At 46.3% G+C, this 22,273-nt stretch overlaps 1 protein-coding gene across 1 annotated transcript; it reads right to left on the bottom strand.

Annotated features, from left to right (window-relative positions):
- Positions 1-1,547: 1,547 nt before the first annotated feature.
- On the bottom strand, positions 1,548-19,384 carry LOC115123820 (histone-lysine N-methyltransferase SETDB1-B-like). Its single transcript, XM_065027800.1, is given in 26 exon segments — positions 1,548-2,030; positions 2,192-2,280; positions 2,919-3,023; positions 3,025-3,173; positions 4,162-4,286; positions 4,449-4,468; positions 4,697-4,869; positions 5,393-5,554; positions 5,699-5,956; positions 10,920-11,089; positions 11,180-11,296; positions 11,457-11,547; positions 12,240-12,501; positions 12,626-12,962; positions 13,135-13,278; positions 13,427-13,580; positions 13,778-13,907; positions 14,148-14,338; positions 14,841-14,914; positions 15,013-15,217; positions 15,319-15,492; positions 15,646-15,751; positions 17,625-17,668; positions 17,813-17,982; positions 18,177-18,380; positions 19,297-19,384. Coding segments are annotated over 26 exon segments (3,789 nt in total). The 5' UTR covers positions 19,314-19,384; the 3' UTR covers positions 1,548-1,912.
- Positions 19,385-22,273: the final 2,889 nt, after the last annotated feature.

The following is a 22,273-nucleotide window of genomic DNA, read 5'->3' on the forward strand; positions in this document are numbered from 1 at the left end:
TACCTGTGTTCTGTTACATCACACAGTCTTTTGATATGAACTCAAAATGTTCCACCAAGGACACCTGTTAAATTCCCAATGTATTGGTTCAACAACACCAGCGCATTCAGAAATTACTCAACCCACTTTACTTTTTCCACATTTTGTTGTGTTACAAAGTGGGATAAAAATGGATTTGTCATTTTTGTGTCAATGATCTATGTAAAATACTATCATGTAAAAGTGGAAGAACAAATGTAACATTTGTAAATAAGAATTCAACCCCCTGAATCAATACATGTTAGAATCACCTTTGTCAACCATTACAGCTGTGAGTGTTTCTGGGTACGTCTCTAAGAGCTTTCCACACCTGTGCAACATTAGCCCATTATTCTTTTCAAAATTCTTCAAGCTGTCAAATTGGTTGTTGATCATTGCTAGACAACAATTTTCAGGTCTTGCCATACTGTAGATTTTCTAGAAGATTTAAGACAAAACTGTAACTTGGCCACTCAAGAACATTTACTGTCTTCTTGGTAAGCAACTCCAGTGTATATTTGTCCTTGTAGTTTAGTGAAAGGTGAATTAATCTCCCTTTGCCTGGTGGAAAACACACTGAACCAGGTTTTCCCACATAATTTTGCCTGTGCTTAGCTCTATTCCGTATCTTTGGTATGCTGACCAACACCCCAGTCCTTAATTACTGTATTACAAGCATGATGCAGCCACCACTATGCTTGAAAATATGTAGGGTGGTACTTAATGTGTTGCATTGGATTTGCCCCAAACATAACACTTTATATTCAGGACAAAAACACATCATTGTCGTGCCATTCATCTGCTGCCATCACCTCAGGTTTCAGCATGTTAATGCACAGTCCCATATTGGAAGGATTTGTGCACAATTCCTGGAATCTGACAATGGCCCAGTTCTTCCATGGCCTGCATACTCACCAGAGATGTCACCCATTGAGCATGTTTGGGATGCTCTGGATCGACAACGTGTTTCATTTAAACTAATATCGAGCAACTTCGCACAGCCATTGAAGAGGAGTGGGACAACATTCCAATCAACAGCCTGACCAACTCTATGCAAAGGAGATGTGTCGCGCTGCATGAGGCAAATGGTGGTCACCCCAGATACCGACTGGTTTTCTGATCCATACCCCTCCCTTTTGGTTTTTAGGTATCTGTGACCAAACGATGCATATCTGTAATCCCAGTGATGTGAAATCATTCATTATGGCCTAATGAATTTATTTCAATTGACTGAATCTCATATGAACTTCAACTCAGTAGAACCTTTGAAATTGTTGCGTTTATATTTTTGCTCAGTGTACATGTATGAAGACCCATGTCCACAGGGGCTCATCTACAGACACGGAGTCCAACATCACTGGCTGCTCCAGTGTCTGTCTGGTGGCTTTGAGAGACTGACTCCAGTGTCGATGAAAGTGGCTTCCTGCTTTCTTGAGGGAAACACTACTACAGCTGTAATGAGCACAAATGATATCTAGCCCTGAGGTACACTGAAATCCTTCTGCATAAAACATTAAAACTATGTGGAATGTGTAGAAAACAGGATTTTATTCAGTTGTGAGAAGAGCACAGTTTTATCTGAATTCACAGACAGTCAAATACAACTGGGCATACAGACAACTGGGCATACAGACAACTGGGCATACAGACAAAACAGTAAAGAATTACAATACATCAGCAATAGGCAAACAATTCAGAAAAAAAATAGAGGGGGAGGAAGAAAAGAGAAACATGGACAGAGACTCGTGGGTGCAGGTGTCCCATCTAGCATAGTGTCCTTACAGCAGGCTTCTTCTACACTTCTTCTAGAGGTCTCTTCCAGCAGAACTCCCTCTGCACTCCGAGATAAGATGAAGAAATAGAGGGATGAGATGGAGGTATAGAGGGTGGTCTCTTATAGCAGTCTTCCTCTGCACTCTGTTGAGCCACAGCAGCACAGTAGCTCCTTTCCCTCCACACTGCCAACCTCGTAGTTATAGTCCCATGTCAACTCTGTCCCCGCCCGGATACGCCTGCACACACACACACACACGTTAGTGGATGACTCAGTGGTCAACGCGCAACATTCACAAGTGCTCAGCACAAAACCACATTTCAAATAATACATGTTTCTTTATCAGAGTAACAGGCTTCTACCAAGTCTATGTAACCATGTCTAATACAGAACACTCACTTGCTGGCGAAGAAGGCTACCCAGGGGAAACGCAGATCGTGTGTGTCTACAAACACATTCTGGACAAACAGGTTAGCACTGCAGCTATGCTGTAAGGGGGAGAGATGAGAGGGAAGAGAGGAGAGAGAGCTTAATTCCCTTTGTCAAAATGCATATAGTCTCCATTGCAAACTGGAATGTTGCGCGCTGATGAGGCATAGGAACTCGGAAATCTCTGACTTCAGTGAGTTCAAGATAAATGGGACCTGGAGAAAAAACTAGCTCCAACTCAGAAAAATGATTTTGAATGGTCAACCAACACGGAATTCCAACTCGGGTCTCTTTCTAGAGCTCCGACTTTCCAACCTGAAGTTCACGGACGTCATGATTTGTATTTTTACAAGTTCCCAGGTGTCTTGAAAGCAGCACAAGATGCTGAAGGAGCAGCTCTTCCGCTGTCTGACAGATGTTCCACTAAGACCCTGTATCTGTATGCTGTACGCGTGTGATAAATAAGATGCATAACCAATATACTGTACACACGAGCCAATTACATTCCACTAAATTATACAAATGTCTCTATAGACCGATAAGCATGACCAGTCAACTGTATTTCCATCAATGAATAGGCAAAAACTTTGGCCGGCGGAAATTTTATTTATCAGCTTTTTTATGCATTTATTTTAAAATCAGACAAAAGCCAGCTATTACCGATTAATGGAAAGTGACACACACGTATCACACTCACGTTGAGGTAGCGCCCCAGGTTGCCCTCCAGCTTGGCGTCGATGATGTAGCAGGACTCCTCGCCATCGAAGAACTGCCGTGTGTTTTTAGGTCCACTGTCTCCCCCCGTCCCCACCCTTACCCTGTGCCCCTCCGTGGCCCCCCGGGCCTCCCCCTGGCCCCATCCCAGCCCCTCCAGTCTTCACCATCAGGCCATGGGAGTTCTTCAGAGCAATGCCTCGCGTGGACTTCACAGCCACCTGCCTCTTCACCGCACCTGAGACAGGAGGCAAGGAGAGGGAGGAGAGGAGGACGATGGGGAGAAGAGAAAGGGTCAATTCAGGGAGAAGCACCACATGAACAGGTCTGGCAATACCTGATAAAACACAGATCTATGAACCCACAGCCCCAACTTCCCCCTCTCCTCACCTGTGTTTTCCCCTCCCCCATTCTTCTTCTTCCCCCCTGCCCCCTCATCCTCGCCCCCTTCTCCCTCCCCCCTCCAATTTCCTCCTAAACCGGTGCACGTTTTCCTCCGCCTTCCCTTCTCCCCGTGTGCATTTCCCTTCTGCCTTCCTCTTCTCCCCCTTCCTCCCCCATCCTCTCTTCTCCCTACCTCCCCATCCTCTCCTCTCCCTTCCTCCCCCATCCTATCCTCTCCCTTCCTCCCCCATTCTATCCTCTCCCTTCCTCCCCCATCCTCTCCTCTCCCTACCTCCCCTCTCCCTTCCTCCCCCATCCTCTCCTCTCCCTACCTCCCCCATCCTCCCCTCTCCCTTCCTCCCCCATCCTCTCCTCTCCCTTCCTCCCCCATCCTCTCCTCCCCCATCCTCTCCTCTCCCTACCTCCCCCATCCTCTCCTCTCCCATCCTCCCCTCTCCCTTCCTCCCCCATCCTATCCTCTCCCTTCCTCCCCCATCCTATCCTCTCCCTTCCTCCCCCATCCTATCCTCTCCCTTCCTCCCCCATCCTCTCCTCTCCCTTCCTCCCCATCCTCTCCTCTCCCTACCTCCCCTCTCCCTTCCTCCCCCATCCTCTCCTCTCCCTACCTCCCCCATCCTCCCCTCTCCCTTCCTCCCCCATCCTCTCCTCTCCCTTCCTCCCCCCATCCTCTCCTCCCCCATCCTCTCCTCTCCCTACCTCCCCCATCCTCTCCTCTCCCTACCTCCCCTCTCCCTTCCTCTCCCATCCTCTCCTCTCCCATCCTCTCCTCTCCCATCCTCTCCTCTCCCATCCTCTCCTCTCCCTACCTGCCCCATCTTCACCCTCTGTGTGTTTCTCTCTCTCCTTGTTGTCATCAGATCCAGAGCTGATGGTCTGGACGTCATCACTGTCCGACAGCGTCATCACATCCTGTCTCTTCCCTCCCTCCGTCTTCACTGATTGTTGACTGCGGAGGGCGTAAAAACACACAGAGTCACTCAACATTATCGAATGTTATTCATATGGCACATTCTACCAGGTATATTTGATATTGTGCAACACAGGCCTAAAAGGGCCAAGCCAGAGTTAAATAGGTTGAAATTACATTTCACAATCATTCATTACGTACCTTTTCTGGTCTCCGGGGTCCTAGAACAGAGAACACAGGAGAAGGTGTATCAGTATCCAACCAGAGCACCGGAACACAAATAACTCATGAATAAACATGAGAAGGAATCAATCATCACATGAGAGGGTGCCCAATCAGAACACCAGGAGATGAAAGCAAGAGATCGAGGCTGATCGATTTCTCATAATATATGTAATAGGATCTACACAAAATAGCTGAGATGGATATGGGCTACCCCCCCCCCTTACCTTCTTCTCTATCTTCAGTCCCTCCATCTTAACGGTGGCCTGGGAGGTAGAGGGTTGGTTGGTGAGCCAGGACGCTACTTTACTCTTCCCACTCTCCTCTGGCATGGGGGGCGGCTTCCTGTCCTCCTTCCCCCCCACTGACACACTCATCCCATCCTTACTGTCCTGGCTCCCTGGATGGGGGCAGATTAAATAAATATCATTTTACATCACGCTGCTACATGTAAAATGGTTCAGCTGTTTTTCTCAATATCAAATATATCTGGGTAACAATTAAGTATCTTACTGTGATTGTTTTCAATTAAAATATTAAAGAATGTAATAAATGTTTCTAGAAAATGGCAATTTCTCAAGCATGAATCTTGCTAGGAGTGTCTGAGGGTATTTGTGTATTTATTAAGGATCCCCAGTTGATCCTGGCAAGTGGGGAGGAGGAAACAGATAACTAGCTGTTATTGGCAGAGATGTTTGGAACTCTTTCTTATTAACTCATTAACCGCCTGGTGATGTCATCAGGCAGGACAAAACTCCATCCCACCACAACAGGCTGACCTTTCAGGAGGTCTTTTCAAATAGCTCTTACACCAACCTCAGTGTGGAAATATATATATCACATTGACTGCAGTGGGCCTTTAACATAACTTCCTACTGCAGGCCCAGCGTGACAACTGGGGGTTCAGTTAAGTGCGCACACACCTTCCATGACGCCCTTGGCCTGGCGACGGGTGGTGTAGCTCCTCCACACAGAGCTGGAGCTGTAGTAGGGGTCCTTCACAAACGTGTCGTCTGAACTTTTGTCGTTGTTCGACTCTTCATCACTATCCCCATCCTTAGAGGAGTCGCCACCAGCACCCCGCGCTGACGGAGAGAAGGAAGTCGGAAAACCACAAAAGGTGTCATTTCAGACCCTATGCGAGTCCTAAATGGCATCATAATCCCTACATAGTGCACTACTTTGGCTCTGGTCAAAAGTAAAAGCCAGACTAAACTGTGACCCCTCACCTTTGCCAGCGGGGTTGGCAGCATTGGTTCTCTGGGGGGGTTTGGGAAGGTTCTTGTTCTGCAAAGCCAGGGAGGACGGGGGGGGGTTCTTCAGCCTGGACATGTCCACCCCACTCCCGTCACTATCTGAACAGTGGGCCTCACTCTCATACCCTTCCTTGAAGTTCTCCACACTCTCTATGTGGTCCAGGTTAGCAAAGTACTCATCACCCATCTCCAGACCCTCCTTGTCCGCAAAGTCATCTGTCAGAATCTTACCTGGGAGAAAGGGAGAGGGAGAAGAGAGTAAGAGAGAGACGAGAGGGAGTGAGGGAGGGAGAGAGGAGAGGGAGAGAGAGACGAGAGGGAGGGAGAGAGAGAGACTGGAGGGAGAGAGGGAGGGAGAGACGAGAGGGAGGGAGAGAGGGACGAGAGGGAGGGAGAGAGGGAGGGAGAGACGAGAGGGAGGGAGAGAGGGACGAGAGGGAGGGAGAGAGAGAGAGAGAGGGAGGGAGAGAGAGAGAGACGAGAGGGAGGGAGAGAGAGAGACGAGAGGGAGGGAGGGAGAGAGAGAGGAGAGAGAGAGAGACGAGAGGGAGGGAGGGAGGGAGGGAGAGAGAGAGGAGAGGGAGGGAGAGAGAGACGAGAGGGAGGGAGAGAGAGAGACGAGAGGGAGGGAGAGAGAGACGAGAGGGAGGGAGAGAGAGACGAGAGGGAGGGAGGGAGGGAGGGAGGGAGGGAGAGAGAGAGAGACGAGAGGGAGGGAGAGAGGGACGAGAGGGAGGGAGAGAGGGAGAGAGAGACGAGAGGGAGGGAGAGAGAGACGAGAGGGAGGGAGAGAGAGACGAGAGGGAGGGAGGGAGGGAGAGAGAGACGAGAGGGAGGGAGGGAGAGAGAGACGAGAGGGAGGGAGGGAGAGAGAGACGAGAGGGAGGGAGGGAGAGAGAGACGAGAGGGAGGGAGAGAGAGACGAGAGGGAGGGAGAGAGAGACGAGAGGGAGGGAGAGAAAGACGAGAGGGAGGGAGAGAGAGAAGGGAGGGAGAGAGGGCGTGCGGGACAAAACCACATGAAAACAACACTAGACACTATGGAACACAAAGGTTTTACTATCTCATCCTGGAATATACCATGTCTGAGGTCATCTGCCTTTGGTCTAAAGAACAGGAACCCAGACTACAAATAAAGTGGAAATACAGACATTGTAATCTTCAATGGTATAGAGGAGACAAACCCGCTGGTTGCATTCTCGGGGTTACAGAGAGCTGGTAGTCCCATCCACTGAACTACCAGGTGTGGAACAGGAAAGACACTCAGGGGAATGCTAACTTGGTGTAGCGCTGAGCCAACGCACTCTATTAAATTAGTCAAAAGAGGAACAATTTACACCTGGCCAGAAATTAATAAGGAAACTATCCCAACAGAGACAAATGTCCTCATGTGTGCTACCTATATTCCCCCAATAGAATCCTCATACTAACGATAAGAGCTTCTCCATCCTGGAGGGGGAGATCAACCATTTCCAGGCCCAGGGACATGTACTAGTCTGTGGTGACCTAAATGCCAGAACTGGACAAGAACCAGACACTCTCAGCACACAGGGGGACAAACACCTGGAGGAGACAGTATATCCTCCCAAAAATCCCCCCCTAGACACAACTATGACAAAACAACCAACAAAAACATGTCACAACTCCTGCAGCTCTGACGCACCTAGGATCTCTACATAGTCAATGGTAGACTTTGAGGGGACTCCTATGGTAGGTACACCTACAGCTCATCCCTTGGCAGTAGTACTGTAGATTACTTTATCACTGACCACAGCCCAGAGTCTCTCAGAGCATTCAGTCAGTCCACTGACACCCCTATTAGACCACAAGCAAAATCACAGTCTACTTGAACAGAGCAAAACTCAATCATGAGGCATCAAAGCCAAAGGAACTGCACAATATTACGAAATGCTATAGAAAAGTGTAGTGTAGAAACCTACCAAACAACAACAAATTCAATCCCTTTTAGACAACTTCCTGGACAAAACATTTCACTGTAACAGCAGAAAGCCGAAACAGTATATTCGACCTTTCAGCTTCCCTATGAAATCTAAAAATCTCAAGCAGACAACCAAAGAAAGTTCAAAGCAATGACAAATGGCTGGATGAAGAACGCAAAAACCTAAGAAATTGAGAAACCTACCCAACCACAAATATAGAGACCTAGAAAACCTGAGTCTACTACGCCTTCACTATGGTGAATCACTAAAACAATACAGAAAAAGGAACAGCACGCCAGAAATCAGATCAATGTAATTGAAGAATCCATAGAATCTAACCACTTCTGGGATAATTGGAACACAAAAACAAAGCATAATCTATCCCAAATGGAGATCTATGGATAAACCACTTCGCCAAACTTTTTGGCCCTATAACAAAAGGTACAAACAGCAAAAACATATACATGATCAATCACAAATCTTAGAATCAGCTATTAAAGACTACCAGAACTCACTGGATTCTCCAATTACATTGAATGAGCTACAGGACAAAATAAAAACCCTCCAACCCAAAAAGGCATGTGGTGTTGATGGTATCCTAAATGATAAAATATACAGACTTCCAACTGGCTCTACTTAAACATCATCCAACGCTCTGGCATCTTCCCCAATATTTGGAACCAAGGACTCATTACCCCAATCCACAAAAGTGGAGACAATAGCTTGACCCCAATAGCTATTGTGGGATACGCATCATCAACAGCAACCGTGTGAAAATCCTAAGCAATATCATTGACAGCAGACTCGTTCAATTCTTCAATGAAAACAATGTACTGAGCAAATGTCAAATAGGCTTTGTACCAAATTACTGTTCGACAGACCACATATTCACCCTGCACACCCTAAACAAAACTCATGCTTTGTTGATTTCAAAAAAGCTTTTGACTCAATTTGGCATGAGGGTCTGCTATACAAATTAATGGCAAGCAGTGTTGGGGGGGGAAAAATCATACAACATTATAAAATCCATGTACACAAACAAGTGTACAGTTAATATTGACTAAAAATACACACACATTTCTTTCAACAGGGCTGTGGGGTGAGACAGGGCTTGAGCCCCACCCTCTTCAACATAACATAACATAACATAACATTACATATAAACAAATTGGCGAGGGCAGTCTGCAGCACCCGGCCTCACCCTACCAGAATCTGACCTGGGCCCTGACAGTAAATCTCAGTAATACAAAATTGTTGTTCCAAAAAAAGTCCAGATGCCAAGAACACAAAGACAAATTCCACCTAGACACCGTAGCTCTAGAGCACACAAAAAACAACACATACCTCGGCCTAAATATCAGCACCACAGGTAACTACCACAAAGCTGTGAACTGAGAGACAAGGCAAGAAGTGCCTTCAACGGCATCAAAAGGAACATAAAATCAGGATCTGTCTAAAAACCCCAGTTATAGAACCCATTGCCCTTTATGGTTGTGAGGTCTGGGGTACGCTCACAAACCAAGAATTCAGAAAACGGGACAAACACCAAATTGAGACTCATCCAAATGATGCATGCAGAAGCAAAATTATGCCGATACCCGCTAATGATCAAAATCCAGAAAAGAGACATTAAATTCTACAACCAGCTAAAAGGAAGCGATTCCCAAACCTTCCATAACAAAACCATCACTTACAGGGAGATTAACTTAGACAAGAGTCCCCTAAGAAAGCTGGTCTTTGGGCTCTGTTCACAAACCCCCAGGACAACAACACAATTAGACCCAACCAAATCATGCGAAAACAAAAAGATAATTACTTGACACATTGGAAAGAATTAACAAAAAAACAGAGCAAACTAGAATACTATTTGGCCCTAAACAGAGAGTACACAGTGGCAGAATACCTGACCACTGTGACTGACCCAAACTTAAGAAAAGCTTTGACTATGTACAGACTCAGTGAGCATAGCCTTGCTATTGAGAGAGGGCGCCATAGGCAGACCCGGCTCTTGAGAGAAGGCAGGCTATGTACACACTGAGCTGCACTTCAAAACCTCCTGCCAAATGTATGACCATATGAGAGACACATATTTCCTTCAGATTACACAGACCCACAAAGTATTTGAAAGCAAATCAAATGTGGATAAACTCCTGTATTTATTAGGTGAAATACCATTGAGACACCACAGCAGAGATGTAACCTGTTGCCACAAGAAAAGAGCAACCAGTGAAAAACAAACATCATTGTAAATACAAGCCATATTTATATTAGAAAGTTATAACACATAGCCATAATATGATATTTCAAATGGCTCTAATCCTCTGAAACTAATGTTTACTGCTAATTGTTGATTGTTTATTTGACTTTTGTTTATGATCTATTTCACTTGCTTTGGCAATGTAAACATGTTTCCCATGCCATTAAAGCCCTGAATTGAATTGAGATGTGAGGAGAGAGAGAGAGAAGAAGGGAAGTAAAGGAAATAGGGCAAGACTTTCTACATTAGTATTCATTCTGCATTCACATGTAGGCATTTAAACAATTATATACACTGACAAGGAGCCATGTGCTGTTATGAATGGTCTTATTATGCAGTCCACTTCTGTTAAGGGAATTTTTTATCAATGATGACTAATTATGTATACATTTCAATCAGGACTGACTAGTCCAAATGCTATTATGTACTGTACATAATGAATTCTCTCTCTCGCTCCCATTCCCAATTGTATATAATATAGTCAGGAGTCTAGTAACAATGACGGTCTGTTCCTTTGTACAAATGAATGAACTATCTCCAGATGGCAGGGACGGACTATCTCCAGACTGTCTAGAATGCTGATTTACACTGACTGACCTTGGCTTTAGGCGAGGAGGGAAGGCTCGAGAACTATAGGGCCTCTCTACCCGTGTCATGAAGAGATAGAACATTTAGAAAACGCTGACGTCATTTTCAGTTTATAACCTGTGGGAAAATGTGTATGTACCCAGTACTCTCTTGAATTAAACGCTGTTACCTGACTTTTAAGACCGGGGCTCTGTCCATTTCTTATAAAAATATTGGGTCTTACAATCCCATAGAATGCATTGACAGAGTATTTAATTCTGATTGGGAAAAATATAGAGGAATTTAGAATTCCTCTAACAACTTCCTACATGTAATGCAATGTGAATACCGGTACATACTGTTATCCATGTGTAACGCCTGCTATAACGCCGCTCTGTCCCCTCCTCCACCACACCACCCAGCGACGTACCTGCGTAGATACAGACGAAGGACCCCTTGGCCACGTCGTCCAGACAGCGGATGCCCCAGCCTTTGTTCTGGGTCTTAAAGAGCTGCAGCCTCACCTGCAGACCGTGCTGCACCAGACGGTTAGTACACATCTGACTGCAGCACTTACAACGCTTATTACACTCATAAATCCTGAGAGGGGGAAGGACGGAGAGGGGGAGAGATTAGTAAGAGGGATGTCTGTGTTTGTGGCTGTGTGTGTTGTTTGTGTGCGTCTCTCACCCGGTGGGCAAACACTCCTCCAGTCTCTTTTGTGTGTATCCAGCCGTGTGGTTGATCTGTGCTCCAGGGGTACAGGCTGTGGCCTGCAGGGTCAGCTGGTGACACGAACACTTGGACCTGCACAACACACACAATCTCCATTTCAACAATTTCAATTGACTAAATGAGTTATTCCCTGATTTAACAATTGGACATGTGAAATCTAAGACAGAGCCCAGATGAGGGGGTCACGAGGGGGTCACAGGAAGGTCAGAAGATCAAGAGGCATAGTACTGACTTGTCCCTGCAGCCGTCGGTACAGTCACAGCCCACCAGGAACTCAGGACTGGTGTTGATGAACACTCCGTCTTCAGGGATACGCTCCTTACCTGGGAACACACAGACATCAGTCACTGATGTCTTCAGGAATTCTTCACCCTTCATCTCAATTGACTCCCTATTCCAGGTAGCCTAGTGGTTAGAGCGTTGGGTCAGTAACCGAAAGGTTGCTAGATCGAATCTCAGCTGACAAGGTAAAAATATGCCTTTCTACCCCTGAGCAAGGCAGTTAACCCACTGTTCCCCTGAGCAAGGCAGTTAACCCACTGTTCCCCTGAGCAAGGCAGTTAACCCACTGTTCCCCTGAGCAAGGCAGTTAACCCACTGTTCCCCTGAGCAAGGCAGTTAACCCACTGTTCCCCTGAGCAAGGCAGTTAACCCACTGTTCCCCTGAGCAAGGCAGTTAACCCACTGTTCCCCTGAGCAAGGCAGTTAACCCACTGTTCCCCTGAGCAAGGCAGTTAACCCACTGTTCCCTGGGCGCCGAAGAATGTCCAATTATGGCAGCCCCCCCGCACCTCTCTGATTCAGAGGGGTTAAATGCAGAAGACACATTTCAGTTGAATGGATTCAGTTGTACAACTGACTAGGTATCCCCCTTTCCTTACGTGTTGTGTAGCTAGTGCACCACCATTGGCCTGTACTATACAGGAAGACCTAGCGCTCTGATGGGTAATCGTTTGATTGAGGCCTCTATAGTAACTCAAGGCCTATATACTGATTGAGAAATCCCTCTCCTCACTGTAGGCCACGTCGGGGGGTGGTGTGATGTCGATCTCGTTGACGCAGGACAGGGGAATGTCCTCGCGGCCGTTGGTGATGTCTCGGATGTAGTAGTAAGGCTTCTGGGGCTGGAAGCGCCGGTCGACCAGGACATAGGGGTCCAAGCAGAACATCTCCAGGAAGATGAAGTCACAGCGCGTCTGGAACAGGTAGCGCTGGATCTCTGCCATGCTGCGCAGACACAGCCCACAAGGAGACTTGTAGATCACATGGAACGACATCTGACAGGGGGGTTGGGGAGAGGGAGAGAGAGGGGGGATGAAAGATAGTTAATACCAAAATCTGTCCCCCTATTATAATCCAATCCAAAGATAATACTTCTCAAAGCTCTTTTTCTGTCTTTACCTTGCGGTTGACTCTCCGTCGGCCCGTCATGCGTCTGAACTCGTACAGTAGAGGGGTGAGCAGGGGGTTCCTGCCCCGGTGCATATCTGGTCTGGAGGGCCGGATACGGTTGAGACAAGCAGGCTGGCAGGTGTGAGGCAGGTAGAAGATGCGGTCTGTGGGGGCGCGGTACGAGGGCTCGTGGGGAATCCGGTCGTTACTGAAGGTGTATGGGGTCACTGCAGGTGCGGGGGCGGTGGGAGGAGCTTGGGGAGGAGGGGGCAGAGACTGCTGCTGGTGTTGGATAGGCTGTAGGGACGTGAGAGTCTGGATGTTGCCAGTCTGAAGGACATACATTCTGGAGGGGGGTGCGAGAGTGAAGTAGAGTTATGAATTCCTATAAAACAGCATATTTGTGAGTGTGGCTCTTTAGTAAGAGATTATGTTCAATAGCAGAAGGAGAAGGGACCTAATTAATGCAGATTTGATGTTTTTTTTTAGGTTCATACATTTCCTGTCCCCTCTCTCACCTGGATGAGTTTCCAGGAGAACCAGTTGGAGGTTGGGGCTGCATGGCTTTAGGGGCGTGGCTATTACTGGCCAATCCAGTGCGAGAGCCTCCTGGCGTGGGAATGTATGGAGAAGTACTCTTCTTAGCCATCTGATACTTAGGACTGTTGAGGGTGGGGGAGACAGAGAGGAACAGGAGGGAAGAAGGGGGGATCAGGGAGAAAAGGGGTAAATGTAGCAGCGAGAGGAGAGAGAGGATGTCCATTTTCAAGGAATGTCACAAGATTTAAACTGTGTGTCTGTGATACTCACTCTGTTCGTGCAAGCTGATTGGGCTGGGAGGGTGTAGGAGGGATAGAGGAGGGTGGGGAGAGGGGATGGGGGGATTTAGTGGGGGTCCCACTGGGGGTTATGGTGTTCCCCCCACTGTGATACTGGACCACGGGGCCCTTGGTCCTCAATGCTCCTACAGAGAGAGAGAAAATGGTTAACGACATCCCAATGAAGTAGAGACTAGAGTTATCCAATGAAGGACAGGCCAAGGTTCCGTCATGTCCAATATAATATGTGATCCTGCTGGGTTATTAAAGATGGATTGATTGGTTAAGTGATTGGTTTGATTGTTCATATATTAAATGATTGATTGAATAGAGTGAGTGTTACCCATGCTGGGGCGTGTCCTCTGCTGGCCAGCCATCTTCTTCTCCTGGGTGTTGGCACAGTTGGTCTTCAGGTTGAACATGGGCTCCAGCCTGGTTGAACCGCGGTAGATCCACTCACTACGCTTGTCATCCTGAAGGAGAACAAATAACCATACAAACGGATTACAACAGAGATCACTTTTCAGTCATTTAATTGCTTTATCTTACCTTATTTTCATATTTTGTTGAGTGTCTGCAGAAGTAGTATAAAAATGTGATTCAAAACCACAAATTAAACTATCCCTGTTTATAACATGCTGGGACCATCATGTTAAATCAGACTATAAATAAAGTTGGCTGGTAATCAAATCCCAGTGATGATGTCATCATACCAGGAAGAGGATCTTGACGAGGCTGCCGTCCACCTCCTCCACTCTGCTCCTCCACCATGTCCCCTCCCACTCTGTCTTGATGACCTGGCCTGCCTTCAGCAGCACCATGGGCCTGTTGGGGTATGACGTTATATATTCCTCTATGAAGTCTTTACACGATGCATCCTCTATGTCCTCCCATGTACGCTTCACTGGGGGAGAAAATATGATGGGGAGAGGAAGAGGAGAGATGGTTAGTGAAGACAATGGGGCAGAGGGGGGGGAGCGGAGGGTGAGAGAAGACAATGGGGCAGAGGGGGAGAGGAGAGATGGTGAGAGAAGACAATGGGGGAGAGGAGAGATGGTGAGAGAAGACAATGGGGGAGAGGAGAGATGGTGAGAGAAGACAATGGGGGAGAGGAGAGATGGTGAGAGAAGACAATGGGGGAGAGGAGAGATGATGAGAGAAGACAATGGGGGAGAGGAGAGATGGTGAGAGAAGACAATGGGGCAGAGGGGGAGAGGAGAGATGGTGAGAGAAGACAATGGGGGAGAGGAGAGATGGTGAGAAAAGACAATGGGGGAGAGGAGAGATGGTGAGAAAAGATGTGAAGAGGTTAAGCTGAGGTCACATCCCAAAACCAGATTGATAGGAGAAAAGAGAGCATATTGAAAGGAAAGAGAGGACATGAAGACAGAAAGGAGGGTTCTTACTTGGTCTGCAGACAGGATAGAGCTCAGGCAGGGTCACGTAGGAGGCATAACCGTCGTCAAAGAAGATCAGGAACCTGAAACACACATAGACAACAGTTGAAACAGCTTCACAATCCTTCACCAAACACACAGAGGATATTTGAAACATGCTCACACACACACAGCTTCCCACCTCATGCGGTTCTTGTTGTTGGGCATCTCTGCCACGATGCCAGCGTAGAGCCAGACCTGGTTGCCGTCCTTGTACTTGGCGACCACCCTGGCTCCCACGTATAGCCTCTCCAGGGTGGGGTGGTAGTGAAACGCTATGTGGTTCCCAGACAGTAGACTCTTCCCCTTGTTCTCAAACTTCACCTTGTACTTACTGTAACCATTACCTACAAACACACACATTCAATGTCAAACTTCACCATGCGTGTGTGTGTGTGTGTGTGTGTGTGTGTGTGTGTGTGTGTGTGTGTGTGTATGCATGTCTCACCGACAGGGTTGATGGCGATGAGCATTCCACTGTGCCAGGTCTTGGTGCGTTTCTTTCCCAGAAGACTCATCTCCAGTCTGATTTCATCATCCTTCAGGGAGGGGTTAGGCTGGGTGGGTGTGTTCCTGGGCGTGGCCTGGGACACAAACACTGCTGGCATGGGCACTGGGCCACCTACACAAAATAAAAAACGCACATGAACATTTGTGCAGTATGTATACACACAAAGACACTGCCATCATGGACAACACTGAAGAGAGAACGCCACCTAGCGACCCGGAGATATACATCAATCACAGACATAGAATTGCACATTGGTGCCATTACCTGGCTGTTGTATAGCAGGCCCGGAAGAAGAGTTCTTGTTGACTGTCTGGGCCAGCTTCAACACCTGCTGGGAGGAACGCTGGAGAGCTGCCGACGCCTCCTTAAACTACAGGAAACACAAACAATTAACACATACATGTGGATATTGTTCAAACTTCTTTCTGAATTTTAACTACCACCAGTATTTGTTTGTATGCATGTATGTACGTACAGTGGGGCAAAAAAAGTAGTTAGTCAGCCACCAATTGTACAAGTTCTCCCACTTAAAAAGATGAGGCCTGTAATTTTCTTCATAGGTACACTTCAACTATGACAGACAAAATGAGATAAAAAAATCCAGAAAATCACATTGTAGGATTTTGAATTAATTTATTTGCAAATTATGGTGGAAAATAAGTATTTGGTCAATAACAAAAGTTTATCTCAATACTTTGTTATATACCCTTTGTTGGCAATGATAGAGGTCAAACGTTTTCTGTAAGTCTTCACACTGTTGCTGGTATTCACACTGTTGCTGGTATTTTGGCCCATTCCTCCATGCAGATCTCCTCTAGAGCAGTGATGTTTTGGGGCTGCTGCTGGGCAACACGGATTTTCAACTCCCTCCAAAGATTTTCTATGGGGTTGAGATCTGGAGACTGGCTAGGCCACTCCAGGACCTTGAAATGCTTCTTACGAAGCCACTCCTTCGTTGCCCAGGCGGTGTGTTTGGGATCATTGTCATGCTGAAAGACCCAGACACGTTTCATCTTCAATGCCCTTGCGGATGGAAGGAGGTTTTCACTCAAAATCTCACGATACATGGCCCCATTCATTCTTTCCTTTACACGGATCAGTCGTCCTGGTCCCTTTGCAGAAAAACAGCCCCTAAGCATGATGTTTCCACCCCCATGCTTCACATGGTATGGTGTTCTTTGGCTGCAACTCAGCATTCTTTGTCCTCCAAACACGACGAGTTGAGTTTTTACCAAAAAGTTATATTTTGGTTTCATCTGACCATATGACATTCTTCCAATCTTCTTCTGGATCATCCAAATGCTCTCTAGCAAACTTCAGACGGGCCTGGACATGTACTGGCTTAAGCAGGGGGACACATCTGGCATTGCAGGATTTGAGTCCCTGGCGGCGTAGTGCGTTACTGATGGTAGGCTTTGTTACTTTGGTCCCAGCTCTCTGCAGGTCATTCACTAGGTCCCCCCGTGTGGTTCTGGGATTTTTGCTCACCGTTCTTGTGATCATTTTGACCCCACGGGATGAGATCTTGCGTGGAGCCCCAGATCGAGGGAGATTATCAGTGGTCTTGTATTTCCTAATAATTGCTCCCACAGTTGATTTCTTCAAACCAAACTGCTTACCTATTGCAGATTCAGTCTTCCCAGCCTGGTGCAGGTCTACAATTTTGTTTCTGGTGTCCTTTGACAGCTCTTTGGTCTTGGCCATAGTGGAGTTTGGAGTGTGACTGTTTGAGGTTGTGGACAGGTGTCTTTTATACTGATTACAAGTTCAAACAGGTGCCATTAATACAGGTAACGAGTAGAGGACAGAGGAGCCTCTTAAAGAAGTTACAGGTCTGTGAGAGCCAGAAATCTTGCTTGTTTGTAGGTGACCAAATACTTATTTTCCACCATAATTTGCAAATAAATTCATTAAAAATCTGTGATTTTCTGGATTTTTTCTCCTCATTTTGTCTGTCATAGTTGAAGTGTACCTATGATGATAATTACAGGCCTCTCTCATCTTTTTAAGTGGGAGAACTTGTACAATTGGTGGCTGACTAAATACTTTTTTGCCCCACGGTATGTATGTATGTATGTATGTATGTATGTATGTATGGGGAAGAGAGAGAGAGAGAGAGAGAGAGAGAGAGACATCTTTGAACACCGGCTGGGAGGAACACTGGAAATCTGCAGATAACAGGGTCAATTAATACACATTCAATTAACACGAGTGTGTGTGTGACTAATTATTTGTTCTCTCACCATTGCATCCTGGACAGGTATCCCAGGTTTCTTGGGAGGAACCACTGAGAGGAAAGAGGTCAGAGAAGAGAGAAAAGAAACCAGGTTAGACATTCACTCCTGTGTCTTATCCTGGAGCTGCCCCCCTGGAAAGGTTTCCTTTGGTAAACATATTGTTTAGCTCACTGGGAGTAAGTGGCAGTACGTACGTAAGCCCACAGCGATGACATCATCATCGTCATCATCATCGTCAATTTCTATGACATCAGAGGACTGAACCCCTCCCACTCCACCCTCATCCTCTGAAGAGCTCTCCTTGTAGACCAGACCCATTTTACTGTAGGTGGACTTCACCAGCGCCTCACACTCCACTATGGACCTGAAACACACACACACAATGGAGAGAATCACACAGACGGTAACACACACACCAGTCCTATTTTACAGTAAGCCGGGCCTCACATTCTTCTGTAGACCTGACACAGAGACACACACCCTAAAGTCTTCTAATCTACTATGGACCTGAGAAAGAAAGAAACAAAACATCATCCCCCCCCACACACACACACTCACTGGTTGGCATTGTTGAAGAGTTTGTCCACCACCTCCTCTTCCTTCTCTTTCTGCTCCACCCATTCTTTGAGCTCAGCCAGCTGGGCCTTCCTCTGGCGGACTGCCTCGCTCCTCTCCACCTCCTCCTCAATCCACTTACTCAGCTCCTCCAGAGACACACCCAGCTCCTCCTCCAGACCAGAGTCCCAGCCCTCCACCTCCATCCTGTGGGGAGACAGGAGTGAGAGATGTAACGGGGGCCAGGCAGAGAGAACGATGGAGACCGGGGTTGAGACATCGAGAGATTTTATAGAGTTAGCTAAGATTACATTGTGACTGATCAAGCTAGTGTTAGCTAGCTAGCAAGCCAACTACACGCCATTCTGAACATTGTTGTAATTTCAGGGCCGATTAAACGTTGGGACTAAAACTCACCTGTACAATGTTTTTAAAATATCACCCTAGGTAGTTTATATTGTAACAAAGGTCATGCATTGGTGTTTTCAATTTCATGTGATCGTCGCATTGTTTTGAAATGAGGGACCACTGTTCAGGGACATCGACCGTGCTCGTGGTAGTTGTAGTCTTATAAATAAACGTATTTAACTCATCTTAGAAGACCCAAATAAACCTTTGAAACTCGTTATTTGGAATGAAAGTTATTGTAATCAAAAACCTTTTACACCATTTGTATATCATACTAACATAGGGGAAAGAGACTCTTAGTGAAAAATTTAAACTACAACTACCAAACGTCACATCGGCAAAAGGTTACCACACAGCCGTGAGCGAAGAGGACAAGTTTAGCAGTCAGAAATATTGTACTGTAGTAGCTTTAAATTACATTCCTGGGGGAATGCACTTTTTAAATTAAGTGATTTTGTGCTCGTAATCACAGTGGATCTTCATTTATCGGACAAGTTGAGTGTATTCAAACAATCTTGCCAATTCTAAAGTTACCTCGCTAGCAAGCTAACGTTACTGAGCTGGGGAGGCAGACTAGCTAGCTATGCTATAACAAGCAGTTCAGCCTTTTGTAGTTGCCTTCTCTAAATCTATATCCGCTCACCGTATAATGCATCTGCAACTAAAAACTGTTTTATGAATCGAGACTATTTTTATTGGAAGTTAATGAACTCACACATCATTATTGTCCATTTATCCAGTCATTCAGCTAGACAGCTCCAGACCACTCACAATAACCCGCGTACAACTTCTTCCTGTGGCTTTCCGGCAGACTAGACGCGGTGTTGCGAATTGCTGCCCTTAGCAGGTCGGAATGCGTATTGCACATTTTGATCAAAAAAGGGAAATGGGGTAAAACTTCAATTGCACCATCAAACCCTGCTATACACTATCCACAAAAACCATCAGCCCATCCCATTACTTTGGCACTAAACGATCCTACAGCATTGCAGGCTGTCAGCCTGGTCGGATGGAACCCTTCTCTCAAAACTTCCTGTCGATCTTCTGCACTAAAATCTCACACACAAATATTTGCTGCTGCAACTACCATCTATCTTTTGTGATTTCCACTCCATCAGTGCAGTTGATCACCATGGCTATTACGCAATAAATCCAACCTTTCTAAAAACTAATCTTTTCTGGCTCTCTCTCTTCAGGTCTACTCACTGGTGGCTTCCCAGTCGACTCACTCACCATTGGGCTATCCTCTACTCTCTTCACTGCCTCAGCATAGGAAACTTTCAGTCCCACGTGAACTCTGGCAATCTCAACCTGTCTCCCTCTCACAGGGCACTTCAGATCCACAGCTGCATGGGAACCCCCACAATTGACAGACAGTGTTTTCTCTATGGCAGCTGTACACTCCCTCTGACTACCCTCCTGCACATGTTTTACATTGTGGGATCTCCCTGCTGCAATATGTCCGAAACGTTGGCACTTAAAGCACCAAAGTGGGTTCGAAACAGGCCCTCGCAGAAAATCAAATATAACCTAACCAGACCTTATGAGGTAGAAACTCTGTGTCAAAGCTCAACAAAACTGACAGGGTATTGTCAGTCTCGCCATTGCCACCAGGTCTACGTCTCACCAAACGGCAGGCGTCACAAACACTATGAATATTCCTTTTCATTTGAACCACCTCTATACTCAACACTATCACCCCTTTTAGCGGTGCCCTGCTCCGGAGAGCAAAGCACACCACAGGTTGAGCCCCGGGCCGTGTGACTCGAAGTGCCTGCTCTGTCGCTGCAGGTAATCCTGGACTGGCTCATCCTCAGAGTGCTCACCACTGCTGTCTGACTCCATTTAGAGATCGTCAAGATTCTCAAGAGAGCATGAAGACCTATAAGTAATATTACTTGGTTTGTAATCAGGAGACATATGTATGTGCACCTCGAACGAAGGTGTATACCCAGGAGACATATCTCTGATCTTAACAGCACTATTCTTACGCTATCGCATCATCATACCTCCCGAAAAGAAGTAAAGTGGACCTCTTTCCCTCCACCAATGCTCTGCTTACAGTCAGACTGAATACATGTAGGCTCCTTCAATGGTTGTGTTATTCCCATTACCTCATCCCTTTCTTTTAACTCTCACTAATTATTGGCAATTAACATGCATTATGTTTATTGAAAATGACATGAAATCATCGACCATCCTCTGACCAGGTCCTTATGCTCAAGCCATGAATTGACCCTTTCCGTCTTCAGAAGTTGCAGCTTTCAAAGACTTGGCCTCTCTTGCTTGACCTGTCATGATATATTATTATATTGCTAGTTTGTTTTTTGCTCTTCAAGTGCTTTGAGACTCTATGGAAAGCGCTATAGAAATGCAATCAATTATTATTATTCTAACCTAGACTGCATATTGTAAAAACATCACAAATTAAACAGACATTCAAGTATGCTTTTTATTGTCATGAAACTTTCTCTCATGGCTTCGCCTATTTGTTTTAATGGAAAGCAGATGTGAATATGACAGTGGCTGATTAGGAATACAAAAACTAAAATGGTGGTCATTCCTACATTTATCTGACACTGGTCCATGACATGCTGACAACTGTAGACTTTCCCAAAAGCACATTGCCTAAACATAAACTGTACTGTAACAATTTGAAATCCTCATGGTCCCATTTGCTCCTGTTTTCCAAATTATCATGGTGTGTGATGTTCATCTCCAGATCTGTGGACTGATGAATTCTCCAAACTTTTAAGTACCACTCCCTTCATGTGCTTCCTGCTCCTCTTGATTCCCACAAGTCTAACTACGAAACCAAACTTCCCACCTTCAGCACACTAGCCACAGTTGGGCTAGGGTTCTTCCACTATGCTCACATTATTTCCTGCCCAGTGTGGAGTGAGGTCACTCCTCAGGTTGTTCCTCCATATTCTGGTATGCGGCGACAGAGATGGCGCTGTAGGGGTTCAGGACCATCTGGGCACAGCGCACTATGGTGAACAGCAGGAAGGAACACAGTAGGAAGACAAAGAAGAGGGCAAAGCCCAGGTCCACATCCACCTCCATCCTGGCCACCGGCAGGAGAGGAGGGTCCATGACTTATCGTATCCAATTGAGACTGATGTAGACTGACAAAGGTAAAAAAAAAAATATATATATATATATATATATGTGTGTTGGACAACACTAGAATCCAAACTTTCTCTCTCTCGTCCGTCCTTTTGTATCTATCTACTTGTTCTAACAACATAGAATCGTTGCTTGTTCTAATGAAGTGTCTTAATGCTGTCTATGCTTCCCTAGAAGACGTCTCTTTAGTCTCCTCTCTATCTACGTCGTGTTAGGATGTGTGAATCTCCTCTTGCTTCAATGCCTTTCCCTCTGGACCATACTGCTCAGGGTCCAGCCCCCTCTCTCTCTCTCTCTGCTCTCTCTCTGGTCTCTCTCTGCTCTCTCTCTCTCCTGCTCTGTCTCCCCTCTCTCTCTCTCTCTCTCTGCTGTCTCTCTCCCCCCCCCCCCTCTCTCTCTTATTTGCATAGGGTTGATGTACTCTCCACTTGTGTGAGTGTCTCTCTAGTGGCATCAGAGTACAGGAAGCAATCTGCATCTTTTTGGTCAGGATCAGTTTCCACCACCGTCTCAAGTGAATTGCCACCAAGGCATCATATCCTTTTTCAATTCCTCTACCTTTA

Source organism: Oncorhynchus nerka, linkage group LG14, assembly GCF_034236695.1.
Source record: "Oncorhynchus nerka isolate Pitt River linkage group LG14, Oner_Uvic_2.0, whole genome shotgun sequence".
NCBI classification, from domain to species: domain Eukaryota; kingdom Metazoa; phylum Chordata; class Actinopteri; order Salmoniformes; family Salmonidae; genus Oncorhynchus; species Oncorhynchus nerka.